Source organism: Danio rerio, chromosome 9, assembly GCF_049306965.1.
Source record: "Danio rerio strain Tuebingen ecotype United States chromosome 9, GRCz12tu, whole genome shotgun sequence".
NCBI lineage: Eukaryota > Metazoa > Chordata > Actinopteri > Cypriniformes > Danionidae > Danio > Danio rerio.
Window position 1 is genome coordinate 36,611,958 of NC_133184.1, and position 17,849 is coordinate 36,629,806.

The 17,849-nt window shown below is 33.7% G+C and overlaps 1 protein-coding gene across 2 annotated transcripts; it reads right to left on the minus strand.

Moving 5' to 3' along the window:
- Positions 1-17,826, minus strand: cdc16 (cell division cycle 16 homolog (S. cerevisiae)). 2 transcript variants are annotated; one of them, XM_073912027.1, is made up of 19 exons: positions 17,775-17,826; positions 17,285-17,346; positions 16,777-16,831; positions 16,563-16,660; positions 16,302-16,340; positions 14,468-14,608; positions 14,156-14,315; positions 12,492-12,586; positions 12,116-12,249; positions 11,946-12,025; positions 11,801-11,850; positions 11,643-11,716; positions 9,484-9,609; positions 9,239-9,391; positions 9,075-9,138; positions 8,820-8,881; positions 2,781-2,916; positions 2,606-2,696; positions 3-468 (listed from the first exon to the last, which is right to left on the minus strand). In XM_073912027.1, exons 2-19 carry the CDS (start codon positions 17,330-17,332, stop codon positions 224-226), a joined length of 1,851 nt encoding a protein of 616 aa, XP_073768128.1. In that variant the 5' UTR covers positions 17,333-17,346; positions 17,775-17,826; the 3' UTR covers positions 3-223. The 2 variants fall into 2 exon arrangements, with proteins under 2 accessions (NP_001032466.2, XP_073768128.1); NM_001037389.2 differs by lacking the exon at positions 17,775-17,826 and having other exon boundaries at positions 1-468; positions 17,285-17,467.
- Between the last annotated feature and the right edge of the window lie 23 nt (positions 17,827-17,849).

Genomic DNA, 17,849 nt, shown 5'->3' on the forward strand with positions numbered 1-17,849 from the left:
TCGGTGTAAAAATATGGATGCAGGGTTTATTGATTAAATCATTCGAACCCTTTTGCATTCACTTCTTTACATTTATTCATAGTAAAAAAATCCACAGGGGTCCAACACAGAGGACACGATCGAGGTGGAGGAGGAGGGAGGGAGTGTCACGTCCTCGTCTGCATCACATTCTTTCATCATTTCATGCTTTAAGTTCCTCTTTGAGCCGTTTACAGGTCTCAAATCATGTGCTGGTGTCAGACATGGACGTCTCCAGCATCATGTCGCTCTCATGCATGTCACATTCTAAGAGGAAGCGCTGAAAAGCATCGGTTTGTTTGTCCGCATTGAATGATGGCGTTTCTATGCACACGTTTACTTCTTCTACGGGTTGTGCTCTGCTCTCGTTGCCGTCGGCAGAAGTGTTGAGCATCTTCATTAGTGCAGGTGTGTTGAGAGTCTTTCTCACTTTGTCTTTTATATCAGTTCCTACAAAAACAAAAGACAACTTAAAGGGTTAGTACACCCTAAAACATTCATTCTGTTACTAATAATTCACCCTCATCTAGTTCCAAACCCCTGAGACTTTCATTAATCTGATTACAATTTTAGATCAATGGTCTCAAACTCAGTTTCCTGCATGGTGCTGTATAGTTTAGCTCCAACCATCGCCAACTCACACCTGCTTAATAGTCTCTAGTAATCTTGAAGATTTTTATTAGTTCCTGTGTTTGATTAGGGTCAGAGCAAAACTATGCAGAACTGCAGCCCTCCAGGAATCCAGCTTGAGACCTATGTTTTAGATGAAATCGGAGAGCTCCCTTATCCTCCGTAAACAGCAACAGTCCGGAGCTGTTCAAAGTCCAGGAAAGGAACCAAAAAGTCATTTTTACAGTTTTTGTCACGCACAAATATTCTTGGAGCTTCATATGATTAAAGTTAAACCACTGATAGAGTGACTTTTAACATCTTTTGACCATTGGAAGATGACGGAAGCTCTCTTAATTTGTTATACGAAGAGAAATGAAGGTCTCATAGGAACAACATGAGGGTAAGAAATGAATAATAATTTTCATTTTTGGGTAAACTATTGCCTTAAGTGTTAGTTTAGTCCAAGTGAAAATCATCTCATTCCTCACTTTAATGTTCTTCCAAACCCATAAGACTTTCATTGACCTTTGGAACACAAGTGAAACTTTTAATCAAATTGGATCCCTATAATATCCCATTGAATTATTTTTAACCAAAATCCATATAAAACGAGGAGCTCTGAAGAGATATGATTACTTCATGTAATGAATATTATTAATCCAAAAATTTACTCTATTTATTTATTTATTTATTCACCCTCAAGTGGTTACAAACCTTTATGGGTTTCTTTATTCTGGTAAACACAAAGGAAGATATTTTGAAAAAAGCTGAAAACCTGAAGCCTTCCAAATAATATATAAAATAATACTATGGAAGTCAATGGTTACAAGTTTCCAACATCTTTCAAAATATCTCCCTTTGTGTCCAACACAAAAAAAGAAAAATAAAGGTTTGAAACAAGAATATGGTGAGTAAAGGATGACTGATTTAAATTTTTTTGGCTGAACTATCCCTTTAAATCTGTTTATCATTTAAATTTACATGTCTCTTCAAAAGAGTTGTACTAAACCACTAACATCAAATTGATATTCAATTGACTTTTTAAAATTGTTTTGAAACATCAGAGTTTTATGTGATCAGATATAAGGGGGAAGCTGCAACCGCTCGCATCTCTTTTCTTGACCAAATAGTCTGAAATGACATGAGGGTGAATAATTGATTTAATCCCAAATTGGGGGATGAACAGGCACTTTACTCTAGTCATAATGAAAATAGTCTCATCTTTCTCTCTCTCTCTCTCTCTCTCTCTCTCATGTTCTTCATGTTTTGTTGCTATAAACAAACAGAAGATGCTCAACTGAGATACATCCTAATGCGTGTATACGCATATGGTTATAGTTATGGTGTATATATATATATATATATATATATATATATATACACACATACACACAAGGTGGTCTGTTGAGATTTTTCTGGAAGGAATAATACATGCGTTCTCACACTGGATGTGAATAGTCTTTTAATTTGTATAATGTTCTTTTGTTTTAATGCTATTTTTCTTCTTATAATTTATCAAAATTTGAGTACAATGTTTAGTAAGTACACCTGACAATAATGTATGTGAATTGAATGTCACTTAGGGTCCCATACTGAGATTCAAATGTACCTTGAAATATTGTATGATTGTACTTAATTGAGGGTTAACAATAAACACATAATTAAAAATAAATAAATAAAAAAGAATCAAGTACAGGATAAGTAAAGGATGACAGAATATTACATTTTCATGTCTGACATGTCTCTTCAGAAGAGTTGTACTAAACCACTCAAACAAACTGATATTAAATTGACTTTGAATTGTTTTGAAGCATCAGAGTTTTATGTAATCAAACATTTATTTGGGAAGCAGCAACCTCTCATATCTCTTTTCTTGACCAAATAGTTTGAAATGAAATGAAGATAAATACTTGATTTAAAAAATATATATTTTGGATTGCCCTAGCACTTTAATAAATTTATTGTATGATCTCACCAATGTAAGCATCTGAATCGCTGATATACATCTCAATGCAGTGGCCCAGCATGGTGACAGAAAACGTGTCATCTCTTTTTAGTCCAAGTGCCTAAAACAAAAGAAAATCTGGTTTTAGTACAATAAAGCCATTATTCATTTTAAAACTGACCAATGTAATGATTTGTGATCTCACAGTGTGAAAGTAGTCAATGGCGCTTTCGAAATCTCCCTTGAGGCTGTGCACATAACCGATGGCTGAGTAAGTTGAGGCATTCTGTGGGATGAGAACCAAAGCTTGCCTGTGGTATTCAAGAGCCTGTTCGTATTTCCTACACAAGCAAGATGAAAGCAATCATTGACCTGATTTCTGTCTACTGCAACAGATAAATGGCTAGACAAACTTGCAACATGAGCAGCGGACAGTTATTTTGAATCCATTGTAATCAAAAAGTCGATTTTATTTTAGAATCTAAACACTGTGTATTTGTAATGACTTCCCATATTTATAGTGTGGGAATCAGGGACATGTTTGCAGCTTTTGCATATTGTACATCTCAACTTATAAACGATAGACAAGCTTGACAATAGATTTAATTGCTGCATTCAACTGAACAATAATATGGTAAGAACTGCCACTATTTAAAATAAGATTCATATTTCTACATATTAAAACAGTGAGGGCTTAGCTGAAATGTTCCTGAAATTAGAACTAAAATTTATTATGATCAGTGTTGAAAAACCTGTGCCTAAGATTTTTGTGAAAACCAAGAAACATGAATATATTAACAATTTATTTGAAATAAAAATCTTTTGTAGCATAATAAACACTTTTAATCGGCTGAATAAAAACAAATCTGAAATCAAAACTGTAGTGCCAAAAGGACATTTCCAACTACAAATTGCACAAATAAGGCTTCAAAAATCTACAAAACAAATTTTTGTTTATTTAATTATACTTATTTAATTATACATTTTGATCTGACAATGATATAAATAAAACTGTCATTTCTATTTTAAACCAATCTTTATATTGATTAAGCGCTCAGCCTATATAACGTGAGTACACCCCTCACAAACCTCATTTAAATTAATAATTTCTATAGGAAGCTTTACAATTTTATATTTGTGCAAATACATTAATAGAGGTGTGAACCTACACTGGTCTCATGGTTTGGTTCATTTACGATTATCATGCCATTGATTCAGTTCAATTCGATAACATCAAGGTGCACTGACAATACCTTCCATACACAAACTTATATATTTATATTTTACTTCACAGCACAATAATTATTGTTTTATAAATAATATATACATACATACATATATATATATATATATACATATACATATATATATATATATATATATATATATATATATATATATATATATGTATATATACATATATATATATATATATATATATATATATATATATATATATATATATATATATATATATATATATATATATATATACACACACACACACATATACATATATATATATATATATATATATATATATATATATATATATATATATATATATATATATATATATATATTTATATATATATATATATATATATATATATATATATATATATATATATATATATATATATATATATATATGTAATGTAATGTGTATTTATATAATGCATTTATTGTGTATGGCCATACACCCAAAGCGCTTCACAATCATGAGGGGGGGTCTCTTCACACCACCACCACCAGTGTGCAGCATCCACTTGGATGATGGGACGGCTGCCACAGGACAACGGCGCCAGTGCGCTCACCACACATCAGCTATTGGTGGAGTGGAGAGACAGTGATAGAGCCAATTCGGTGGAAGGGGATGATTGGGAGGCCATGATCGTAAGGGCCGATAGAGGGACTTTGGCCAGGACACCGGGGTTACACCCCTGCTCTTTCACGAGAAGTGCCTTGGGATTTTTAATGACCACAGAGAGTCAGGACCTCGGTTTAACGTCTCATCTGAAAGACGGCGCCCACTGACAGTGTAGTGTCCCCTTCACTTTTGCTGGGGTTTTAGGACTCACATAGACCACAGGTTGAGCGCCCCCTGCTGGCCTCACTAACACCACTTCCAACAGCAACCTAGTGTTCCCTAGTGGTCTCCCATCCAGGTACTAACTAGGCTCAGGCCAGCTTAGCTTCAGTGAGTAACCGGTCTTGGGCTGCAGGGTGATATGGCTGTGGTATGTATATGTGTATATATATATACACACACACACACACACACACACATACATACATATATATATATATATATATATATATATATATATATATATATATATATACACACATACACACACACACATATATACATACATACATTATATATTATTAACAATATGAGCATTTCTAACAAATAAACAAATGTGAATTTTATCCCACTTGCTTTTTGATCGTCGTAGAGCGAGTTATTAAACGCCTATGATTGATCATGTGCTCAACAGAAAGGGCTGCGATAGGCTCTAACGCGCTGGCAATGTTCACCGATAACTGACACTGATAAATGTATGCAGTGATCACAGCTGATCCATGATACACGTGGTGGAGAAAAGTCGCTGTGCAGACACTCCCAAGTTTATATCCACAAGAATTGCAACAACAGCCGAGAAGAAAGGATAAGTTACCTCACTGCAGCAAATCAAAAGAGCCACAGAGAGAGAGAGAGAGAGAGAGAGTGAGAGAGAGAAATGGAGTTTACTTTCATTTTCTGCATAGCAGTGAAATAGGGGGTTCTGCTGTAACTTCAGGGTCAGTGAATTGTGCAGTTTCTGCATTTTAATTACTCGCTCTTACCTCCTTCGCCATAGTATTCTACCTTGACATCGCACATATGAGATAAATGACTAGGGCTGTCACGATTTCGATTTTTAATCAAAATCGATCGAAATTTATGCTCAATTTCGATTATCGAATCAAAAAATAGAATCGTCAATGCTGCCACGCCCCCATGTCACGTCAGCTTGGCTTGCCAAGCGGGAAAAAAACGGCTTGTTGAAGTGCTTGTTAAACTGCAGAAGCAGGAGACCCGTCGACAGAACTTAAACCCTCTCCTCTTTTAATGAAGTCGCCGGTGTGCAAGCATTTTGGATTTCCAGTGAGTTATGTTGACAACGTTCGTGTTGTCGACAAAAAAAACACAGTTTTGCAAGCTCTGCTATGTACGTATTACATACGGTTCGTCCGATAGACAAAACCGGCATCGCCATCCTCCGCCCGCCCCCGTTGCAAATCCGCTCGCGAAAAGTACACACTCAGGCCCTGTTTACACTGTCTTTGTTTTTAAATGGCATTTTAGAACGACAACAATTTGACATCCACAGTGACGTGTAGCATTTCTGAGCAGCCCTCCTTCCTCTCTATCTCTGAAAATGCACATCACGTGACCACACAGACACAGACGCACTCGCAGCCATGCGCTCGAGAGAGCAGGTCCAGGCAGTCAGAGGACTGCTTCAATCTTTCACTCACATGTACTTAGTCATTTTAGCGCACACCTCAGATACTGTTGGCTGGTTCCTGTTGGTTGTGCGTCTTTTTTTACCGACGCCATTATAACGACACAGATCACTGCCTATTCACGAGTCCCGCAGAAAAAGTGATTGACAGGTGGTAATTATGTGTGTATCTTGCCTTTATTTATTTACTGTATGATTTGTTTATATGTAAAACAAAGACAATGCAATTGGTCATTAATTAATTAATTATTAATAATCGAAAATCGAATCGAATCGTGCCTTTAGAATCGAAAATGTAATCGAATTGAGGATTTGGAGGATCGTGACACCCTTATAAATGACGTCATTATGTTATAATCGGTTAGGATCTATTACTGAACCGATACCAAATTGTACACTATACATTAGTTTAGTCAGTACAGAAGCCAAATCTAGAGCTAATCTAACAAAATAACTTACGATAACGGTCCAAAATTACTACACCCAATTTGTGTCAGAGGAAAATCTTAAATAAAACATGTAAAAAGAGCAAAATTCAAGAGAAACAAAAAAATGTGAAAACTTTTTTAGTTGTTGTAGTTTGTAATTTGTTTTCTCAATATTTTGCATGAATTTAAATGAATTATCTTTCTAATTCTAAAGATGCTCCATGACTAAAATATTATTTTAATAAATATATTCATTTAATAAATCTATTTGGTTCAAATGCACCAAAATATATGATCTATATTCACTGAGAAATTAATAAAAATATTCATTTTTAAACTGAGGTGTGCTCATTTAAGTTGAGCACTGTATAGTCCAAGCAAACAAACATTAAAGAAAGAATTAGACCGCCATTAAAAGCTAAAGACTCTTGAGTGGAATGAACTTCAAGTGTGAATTGTGAGTCCTTTGATATCCAGTGGATGGACATGCATAATTCATCAAACACTAGAGTGACAGAACAAAAACAAGCACTCTATTAAAGTGGAGAAAACAAGACGCACAACAGGAGGGATGCAATGTGACCATGACCACCCATTCATGCTCTTCATTAAAATACCACTTGAGACAATTTTAGAAGCGCACACTCCTTAGCCATGATTCCACGTTAGCACACCACTATGGCTCACAATCTATTTTAAATAGGGATATATTGAGGTAAGCAGGAATAATTAGCACAACTGAAGTTTATATACACTCTCCATTCAAATGTTTGGGCTTGATTTAAAGTCTTTTATGCTCAGCAGGGCTAAATATATTTGATCATATGAAGCTGATAATGTTCATATTAATCTAATAATACACTTTTCCCCTTTTTTTGCTATGTGTTTAAGTGTAATGTATTCATGTGATGGTAAACCTGAATTGCATTTTTTGTTTGTTTTAGTTTGCTTAAGCTACTGATTGCATTTCTTCAGAATTTAATACAAAAATGTTATTTAGAGCATTCGTTGCATTAAATAACAAAAAAAGTCAGAAATTTATATACATTTTTAGACAACACAATACTAGGTATTTTATTTAGAAGATTAGAAGATTAAGTAATAAATATCTTAAATTTTCAATATTTTCAATCACAGCAAATCAAAACCTTTGTTAATCAGGGGTGCATTTCCCTAAATCATCGTTAGCCAACTAAGGTCACAAGTTTTGTTGTTACAAACATAGTTTGCTGGTTTGGCATTTCCTAAATTCATTGTTCCAGTGAACAAGATTTAAAAGCGGAATTTACTTTACACCTCAAAAAATATATAGCATACATTAATGGTTTTAATTTATAGCAGGCTATTTATTTTAAAAAATTAACTGTACTGTATATGACATGGGCCTGTTGGTTAGAACATTTATGCAGTGGTTTGAATTTGTCAAAGTTGTAATAAAAAAAATGAAAAACAAATGTTAAAAATAGAAATCGGAGATTTTTTTTTGAAAAAAATGTATAAAACAATGTTCTATTTAATAATAATAATATTATTATTATTAAGAAGAAGAAAAAAATAATTATTTTTATTAAGTAAGATTTTTTTATTTTTTAATAAATAGCTTGCTGTAAATTACATTAACATTTTATGACTTATATATGAGATTATGACACGTGTTACCCAAGTGGTTTTATGTTTTAGAATAGAATGTGCAATATACTCAATAATATATGTAATGGAAACATTGGCCCTATATGTGCCATTTAAATATATTTCAATTAAAATTGAAAATGAGTGCATGTTTTACCAAAACTAATATTGGAAAGAAAAAATGCAAGTGCCTGTAAAACAATATAATTCACACAAAAATTATGGGATTTTTCTCTAAAGTAGTTGTTACTCCACCTTATTTAGAACATCATTATGGACGTTCTACATTATAACTAACGTGATTCAAAAGATGGATCTGCGACAAAGCAACTACTGTTTTGGGAATCACTCATTACGTTCTTTTTCCAAACGATGCATCATACAATAATAGTTCAGTCAAAAGTTGCATTGTTGTTTGGGAAACACATGCCATTTTTGACCATCATTTTCTGGAGAAAAAAAAATGCTCTAAATAACAAAAGTTTTATTTAGAATTTGCAAAAAATGTTATCAGATGTTTATAAAACTAAAAGATTAGCATTTTATTTAATTTTTTATCTCACAGACTAAACATTTTAACATTTAGAAACTGAATGAGAAAAGCAAAAACACAAATGCATAAAAATGTACTAAAAACTAAAATGCACCATTCAATCGGGATTTTCAACTTACTTCAATTTTCGACACACATGACCCAAATTGTTTAAGAGCGGCTCCCATTTGTCTACTGTCACCTGGAGAAAAGAATAATACATTAGGATATTCGGAAACATTTTTAGTAACCATTTTCTCCCATGTACCCAAGTAAGTAAAACTAACATGCTACAGAACAGTCACTAGAAAATGACTTGCCTATTGGAAATTAAAGGAAAAAGTCATTTTAATTGTTTTATCATAAAGTTACGTCCTAATGGAGTGGACGGTTACCTCGTTTCCAATGGCTTTGATCTTCTCCATAGCATCTAGAAACAACTTCTCAGATGTTTTATAACTGCAACACAAAACAAAAAGTCATAACTCGTCAAGAAAAAAAACTGTATACAACCACAAACCACTGCTGAATAAGTGTGAATGTTTTTTTCATCACTTACTCTCCATTTTGGAAGGCAACCACAGCCACCTCATGTATGACAAAGGGGTCCTCGGGTGCGATGCTGAGGGCTTGACTAAAAAAATGCTCCGCCAGCTTTGGGTTATTAGTGAGTCCATACTCTAGACCGATGTACAGCATTGGCAGGTGACATCTGCAAAACCAGAATGTTGATTTTTCAGTTTAAAAATATGACAAAAGCCAAATTACAAGTAGTTGGCCTAAAAAACTGACAGGTGTACAAACCCTTTCATAAGCTGTGCTGCGGTGAAGTATGCAGCCATGGCCTGGTCATGTTCACTCTCTACCGCGAACGAGTGGCCGTATGCAATCCACGCTGGGCCGTACGTGCGCTCCAGAGTGGTGGCTTTACTGTGGAGGGGATTTTTACATTAGCCACAAGTTACATCAGTTTTAAATCTACCGTCTGCCTTACAAAGTGTTTTCTCAGATTTACCACAGAAATGTTTCCGGAAAATGACAATAATGTTTCAGTTTTTCCCCTCATTTTTTTTGTGCATTTCTATAATAGAGCAAAAGGTTATGATATTGTTATGCTAGTTCACTTGTTTTATGTTTTTTTTTATATTAGACATTATGTGAGTTTTATGAGACGTGACACTTTCTGTCGTGTTATTTTTCGAACTGAAATATTGTTAAAATAGTAATAATGTACAATTTTAATAGAGCTGTTTTTCCAGTTAATTTCTGGTTTATGCAAAGCTAAATTTTCAAGAACATTACTCTTGTCTTTAATATCATACGAGTTTAGAGTTTATTGTCATTTCAGCTTTAATTTCTGGCAAAACGGATCAAATTGACAAACAGTTTATAAATAGCACATTTCTATAATACATAGATTCAGAACAATAAAAAATATCAACAACAATAAATAATATATAGTATAAGGTATAGTATATTTTTCAATCTCTTTCAGAAATCACACAATGTGTTGAGTTGGTGTTCAAGAAAGATTGTTACTATCATCAATAAAAACAATTGTACTGCTTAATATTTGTATTGAAACCTTTTTTAGAATTACCTTATGAATAAAAGGTTCATTGGAACAGTATTTATTTACCATAAACATTTTTGCAACTTAGTCAATTCTAATTAATTGTGTATCTTACTCAAAATGTTTATTTCAGTTTTCATTCACTAATGTATGGAGGACCAGGAGTGCCAGTTAGAAATAAAATAAAGAATCAAATAATCAATTTTATAATTAAAGCATACAATTGTATTTAAATAAATCAATTGTATTTAAATAAATAAAAAAATGGACAAATAGACATATTTAAATTGAGTATTTAAATGGCATTTAATAAAGCAATAAAACAATGCATTTAAAAAATACCTTTTAAATGTATAAATAAACAGACAATTTTATAACTGCTTAATTTAATGTTTGCTTAATTGCTGTTCTAAAACACTGATTTATCAAAAGACGTTTATTTATAGACCATTTTAATAGATTTAAATGCACAATTTAAAAGGCTTTTAAAAGAGTCCTCCATATTCAGTTCCAAACTTGTTTTTTTTCCTTTCTTCGAAAAACAAAAGAGGACTGCTTGAAACCAGTAGCCACTGCCTTCTATATTTTTTTTTTACTCTAGAAGTCAATGGGTACTGGTTACCATGACTTTTCTAATTATCTTTTTTTTTTTTGTTTTCAACAAAGTGGAAAAAAGGACCACTTGAGGGTAAATTTTACTTTTGGGTAAACTATTCCTATAATGCACCTTGCTGAATACAAGAACAGATTTCTTTTTTTTTCATAGTTCAAAGCCTCAAAAACAAGAGATATTACATTTCACATTTTTCTAAAAAGAAAAAAATATATAAAGATATATATAAATTTACATGAAACAAAATGTTTTCAGAGCATTGCATGTTTTCAGTGCTTTTTTGTTTTGTGATTGTTCAAACAAATTACATAAAATTTGAAGTCATACACAAAAAGGGGAAAGTTTATTTACATTGAGCCCACTTTTTCTTAAGTATATGGTATTTTCCTATTACTTTTGGACCCTTAACAAGTGGGAGGCACAAATGCAAACAGTTGTAATTCCTACACCGTTCACCTGATTGGGATGAATAACCTCAAATTGAAGCTAATAGACCGCAGTTGAAGCATATCTTGTTCGTTTCATTTCAAAATTTTAGAATTGTGTCCGTCCAAATATTTATGGACCTATAGACTGTATATGAAATTATAATAAAATATAGATACTGTTATTTATGCAAAAATTATGTCAATTTCCAAGCTTTAACCCAAGAGATATTACCAAAAACTGAAAGCCAAAAATATCTATACAAGAATGGATTTCTTCAAGGATACAAAAAATGTATTCTGATAACAAACGTTAAACGGTGATCCACAAAGCTACTACATACAGTCATACCTGAGATAGCGTCTTGCATGTTCATTTTTATGTCCAACCATGAGGTAGTAACATCCAACAGCAAACCATGAAACCTTGGAGAGGTTTACAGAAACACAGCTATTGAGAAACAGTCAAGTGAAACTTAGCAAGAACTCATCTTTAAAAAGAGAACTCACTGGATTGCTAGGATACAAATCCACCAGTTTATGAGACAGGTAAAACAACTCTAAAAAGACAACATGGGGTCAATAAAAAGATGTTAAATAAAGAAACAATCAATCAACATTTTAACGAAAGCTCAATTACTTTTTAGTATCATACCATTTGCTTTGCTCAGCTCTACAAGGGTTCCTATGTGCACCGGTAAACAGTTGGCATGAAATGGGTCTTTCACCATAACCCTAGATAGAAGAAGATTATATTATAAAACAAAAACACTCCATGAATGCCAAACCAAACCCTGGAAACCACCGCATGTTTGGCAGACTTACATTGACGTAAGAGAGTAGCACATTTTGAAGTCACAGTTGTAATAATGTCGCTCTGCAAGGGAGACGACAACATCCAGGTTGTCCTGAAGACCGTTGACTATATCTGGGACCACCATCTCGCTAGGTTTGTTATACTGGAAAAGGAGAGTTGCTGATAAGCACTTTAGAGGACACTTCAAAACCACTGCTTGAATAAACAGGTACTTCAAGCTCTCAGAGTAATTTGTGCATGTTATTTTTATACACAAAACCAAAATCAGGGTGTGCCAAAACCACCACAATAGTTTCCAGAAGCTTTCTATGATACGCAGGTTGTCTACATCATGTGTTCAGAAATGACCACACAAGGTTTTACATGGAATGGAAATGCTCTTACCTTCTTTAACTTGTTTTCAAACAGGAAATGCAGCAACTCCACTTCCTCTTCTGTGCATTGTTGACTTAATGGCAGAGAATCCAAGAAATCTTTTTCTACAATGAGATAACATTGAATACATTAAGCATTTGTTGAAGCATTTATTCATTTCATCTGAAGTGATTTTTTAAATTAGGACACACATTTTATTCCATCTTATGTTCTTTAGTTATGAACTTCTAATTTAAACATTACAAAAACACGGACAAGCAACCGAACCCAGCATGAGTATAAAACTACACAGAAAAGATTTAGTACTCTGTCTTAGGATTTGCTCAGCTAATATCGTACACAGAGAAGCCTTTTAAAAACTTATAAACTACATAATAAAATTCATATTTATCATCCCTATAAGAAATCCCCTTTTTTAGCATTTACTTCTCTAAAAAGCCAACAAGTTCTGCATATTATGGAATTTCCTGATCAATTCGAACATTCATAGAATCTAACTTTTCATTTCAGTTTCATTCAAGTATCAACAACTGAAACTGAAAAGGTCAGAAGCAAAAGCCTGTAAGCGCCGTCTAAAATATTCTTCTAAAATGAGCATTTTCCCCTCTGACTACTCAGTGGTACTTTGTTGTTAATGTTCAGTGTTTTTTTCTTTAAGAGCAAGAAAAATAACCTATTCATGGCATAAAAGTGAAATAACCAGGGTATCCGTAGAGTCTTAAAAAATCTTAAAAGATGAAACATTTTATTTTAGGCCGTAAATAGTCTTAAATTCACAGAAATATTGTCTTGTAGGTTTTAAATCATTTAAAACAGATCTTAATTTTTTAAGTTTTTTAAGTTTTCAGGCCAACACTCGTCCAATCATCAACAATACATTTCAATAAAACCTTTAACAAAAGTAAAATTCATTCATTCATTTTCCTTTAACCTAGTCCCTTTATTCATCATCTTAATGAACCACCAACTGATCCAGTATATGTTTTACACAGCGGATGCCTTTCCAGCTACAACATAGAACTGGGAAACATCCATACACCCTTATTCACACACATACACTAGAACCAATTTAGTTTATTTAATTCACCTATACCACATGTCTTTGGACTGTGGGGGAAACCGGAGCATTCAGAGGAAACCCATGTGAACAAGTAAACTCCACACAGAAATGCTAACTGACCCAGCCAGGACTTGAACTAGTAAACTTTTTGCTGTGAGGTGACAGAGCCACTGTATCACCCCCACAAAAATAAAATTAACCACCACATTTTTTTAAGTCTATGTATGCAACCAAAGTTTGCTTCTTTTGACACATCACTTAAAATATGTGGCAAAATTGTGGATGTTTTTGGAGGGGACAATCAAAAATATTTTCTACTGTCCGTTAGAAAAAAAATGCTAAGTGTTTAACCCTGTTTAAGTCGGAAATTTGACTTGGTGAAACTTGAATATCTCTTGAATAACTGCACCTACATACATACATGACAAAAAGGACCATTTTAGAAAAATTCCACACAGCACTTAGTGGCTTTTGCATCTGAGCTCTTCAACTGCATAGTGTATGGGAATTTATATCAATTTGTTACAATTTGTTTTTGGAAGGCAATCCAAAACACTAGATGTTTCAAGTTAAATGATACGCCTAGAATGTAGCCATGAACAATGTCTCTCACCCTCTTGAGCGGTCAACATGTGATGGGACGTTAAAAGGTCAAAGGCTTCAAAGCAGTAGACATCTAGTTTCAAGGCCTCTTTGTAGCTAGACGTGGCCAGGGGTCTGTTGTCCATGGCATCATAGATCTTCCCCCGCAGGAGACAGATGGAGCTATTGATCTGAGAGAAAGGCCACAGTGAGTAAAAGATCCAGTCAACTGCTGTTCTGCCATTCAAATACTGCGTTTATTTAGAAGCTCAGAGCAACCGGCTCCATTTCTAATTAAGCATGGTGCCAAAAAAAAAAAAAAAAACACAAGTGTTGGACTCACTGAGGCAGGGGACATTTCCCAATCTTTTACAATTTCCCTTGAGCCATTCTCCTCCTTTAAATTCTTGTCCAATAACTTTTTACTGGCTGCTTCCTCCATGTCCAGTATGTCCAGAGCTTGTTGATATTCTTTGGCAGCATACTGGAAAAAACCAAAACATTTCATAGTCTGATCACAGATTTACTTTTTAACATTTTCAAAAAAAAAATGCCTCTAATTTATATCTTCATTCAGATGTTTATTTAATACAAACTTTGGCTTCTATGATTAAGCTTTTAGCTGTCAATACTATAATGGTACTTTCAGCTATGCTTATATTTACTATGTAAATTCCATTTCATGTTTTACAACCCCATTTAGAAGTTTGCACAAAATTTCATTAACAAAAGTGGCTTTCTATGTTTAAAAAACAAAGTTAATGCAAGCTAAAAGTCTGATTTAATGTAGAAATAACTATTACTATTCCAGCGATATGGATGTGACATTTGCAGTAAAACTTCACAACATAAATAAAAAAAGAACGTGTTAATATTATATTGAAACATCAGTTTTTAATTTTCCAAAACAACTACCTACTGAGTTATAATATTTAAAAAAATCAAACATTTTTATAGTTTGAGGAAAATAAGCAAGCATGCGTAATGGATGTGACCAAAAAGGTTTGCAAGTTTACAGTCTACAAAATACTTTGTAGAAATTCTGTGAATTAAACTGGACAACCCAAAAGAAATAATGCTAATCAAAAGGATAAGAGTCGGCTCATTATAGTATGTTTTTTTTTTTAATGCCATGTGTATCAGACAAAAGCATGTAAAAATTAAATAACATGCTTATTTCAACCCATAGTTAATGTTATATTTAAATATTAAGTAATAATACAAATTTTTATTAGATAATTTTTTTTATACAAGCATAAAATTCACTTTCTTGCTGACAAACTACTAAAATCCAGTCATTTCAAGGATATCGGTCAAGTATAAAGATTTCAACTGACACTTACTGAGTATTGTGTGGCTGCACTGAAATCCTATAAAATAATTTCTGTTTGAATTATGCCTGATAGCATTTTTGTTACACTGAAGGTCTCCTGTACTTTAAACTCCTGTAAAATATATGATTTATTCATTCATTCATTTTCTTGTCGGCTTAGTCCCTTTATTAATCCAGGGTCGCCACAGCGGAATGAACCACCAACTTATCCAGCAAGTTTTTACGCAGCGGATGCCCTTCTAGCCGCAACCCATCTCTGGGAAACATCCACACACACATTCACACACTATGGACAATTTAGCTTACCCAATTCACCTGTACCGCATGTCTTTGGACTGCCGGGAAACCGGAGCACCCAGAGGAAACCCACGCGAAGGCAGGGAGAACATGCAAACTCCACACAGAAACGCCAACTGAGCCGAGGTTCGAACCAGCGACCCAGCAACCTTCTTGCTGTGAGGCGACAGCACTACCTACTGCGCCACTGCCTCGCCAAATATACGATTTAATTAATCTTTATTTCTATATCACTTTTACAATGCAGATTGTGTCAAAGCAGCTTAAGATAGAAGTTCTGGTAAATTGAAACAGTGTCAGTCCAGATTTCAGATTTAAAGTTTAGTTCAGTGTGGTTTAATTTTCACTGCTGAAAGTTCAAACACTGAAGAAAAAATTCATCTATGCACAGCTCCACAAGTCCCAAATATAGCTGTATTTTACGTTTATTGTTTCAGGACCTCAAAAACCAATTTTGTCTCTAACACAGACATTGTACTTTGAAATTGCACATTGTATATCAATGCATAAAAGAAAACACATGCAGGGAAATAATGTAAATACTCACATGACATCTTGCAGCTAGATACTGACAGGCCCCATACAACTGAGAAGCGTAAACAAAAAATTATTTATGACATTTTATACCTTTTCTAAAAAAAAAATCCCTTAACCATGAATAAAATTTGCTTACTCCATTCTACGCCTTTTAGCAACAAAATACATTTGTACATTTATTTGACTGGGTTATGCTTTTGCACTGCGATTTCTAGATCTAGAAATACATCACAATTTAAATGGTTTCTTCCTTTAGTCCAAAGTATCTTACCTTGTCAAGTTTGCGAGATCTGAGCGCATGAGAGGCTCTGTGATACTGTGCTGTCAAATAAAGGCACTGTGCTAACCAATAAATATCTTGAGGATCCTCTGTAAGAGAATAAAATATGCCTTTAGTTCAATGTAATGAAACATAAGATGCATTTTACTAAAGACACATCTAGATTAGCTACTTCAAACTTGACAGTACTCAAGATAATACTCACCATGTGACAGGGATGCTATTTTGTCGGCCCAGAAGAGAGCACTTTGATACTGTTGCTATAAAACAGATCATTCAAACAATTACAGCCATAAATCACGTTTATATGTTCACTATTAAGAACCGACGAGTTTTAATCAGCCATCAAACAGTGATTCAATTATTCTGATATACACAGGGCCCTATAAAGGTAATATTACGTGTCTGTTCTTGAACATTAATTAACCCACAACAACAGGGTGCTCTAGATGTTAATAACCAATACTTACGCTATTTAAATGTGATTTAAGAAGTATTCAAACATGTTAGCATTAAAGTCAACTGGCTAACTTTACAAAATGTACTAATTTGTTCACAATTCAATACACAAACTATTTAGCTTACTCTTTATGTAATATTCCGATTGTGTAATATAATATACTCAGCTTTAAAGTCTCATGCATTGATCAAATCTAATTTGGTGTGCAAATTGAAGCTACACTGGTTGTGCTAAATTCACTGCCCTTTCTTACCTGATCAATGTAGTGTCTCACTCTTTTACGAAGCCTGTCAAGATTCATGATGGTTGTACTGTCTGTCAAATACAAAATAATGGCATTCTTGTCAAATGCAAATGATTAAAAATGGCTTTTGTGAGTGTTCCTCTGTGTGCAGATTGAAGCCCGCGGTTAGCATAAAACCCGTGTTGCGTTGATAACACTCCGTGAGGAAACACGGGTTTTGTGAAGTTCCGTCATTTTTTAATATTTGTATATGCTTTGGGAGCAACAACGTAAGAAAAAAAATGCAGATTTCAGTGAAAATACATGTTACAGAATAATAATATTATTACATACATAAACGCAAACAGTAATACATAAAAGCTCTCAAAAAAGAACGTAAAGCATTATTTGGTTTATAAACACATTGGCACTCTCTTGTGGTACACGGTGAAATGACATTAATTTCCGCCATTAAAATAATACATCACCCAAAATAAAACTTCTGTCATCATTTACTCACCATCACGTTGTTTCAGAGCCACAAGACTTTCTTTCCGTCGATGGTGTCAGGCAAAATAAAACCCGTGCACAACAT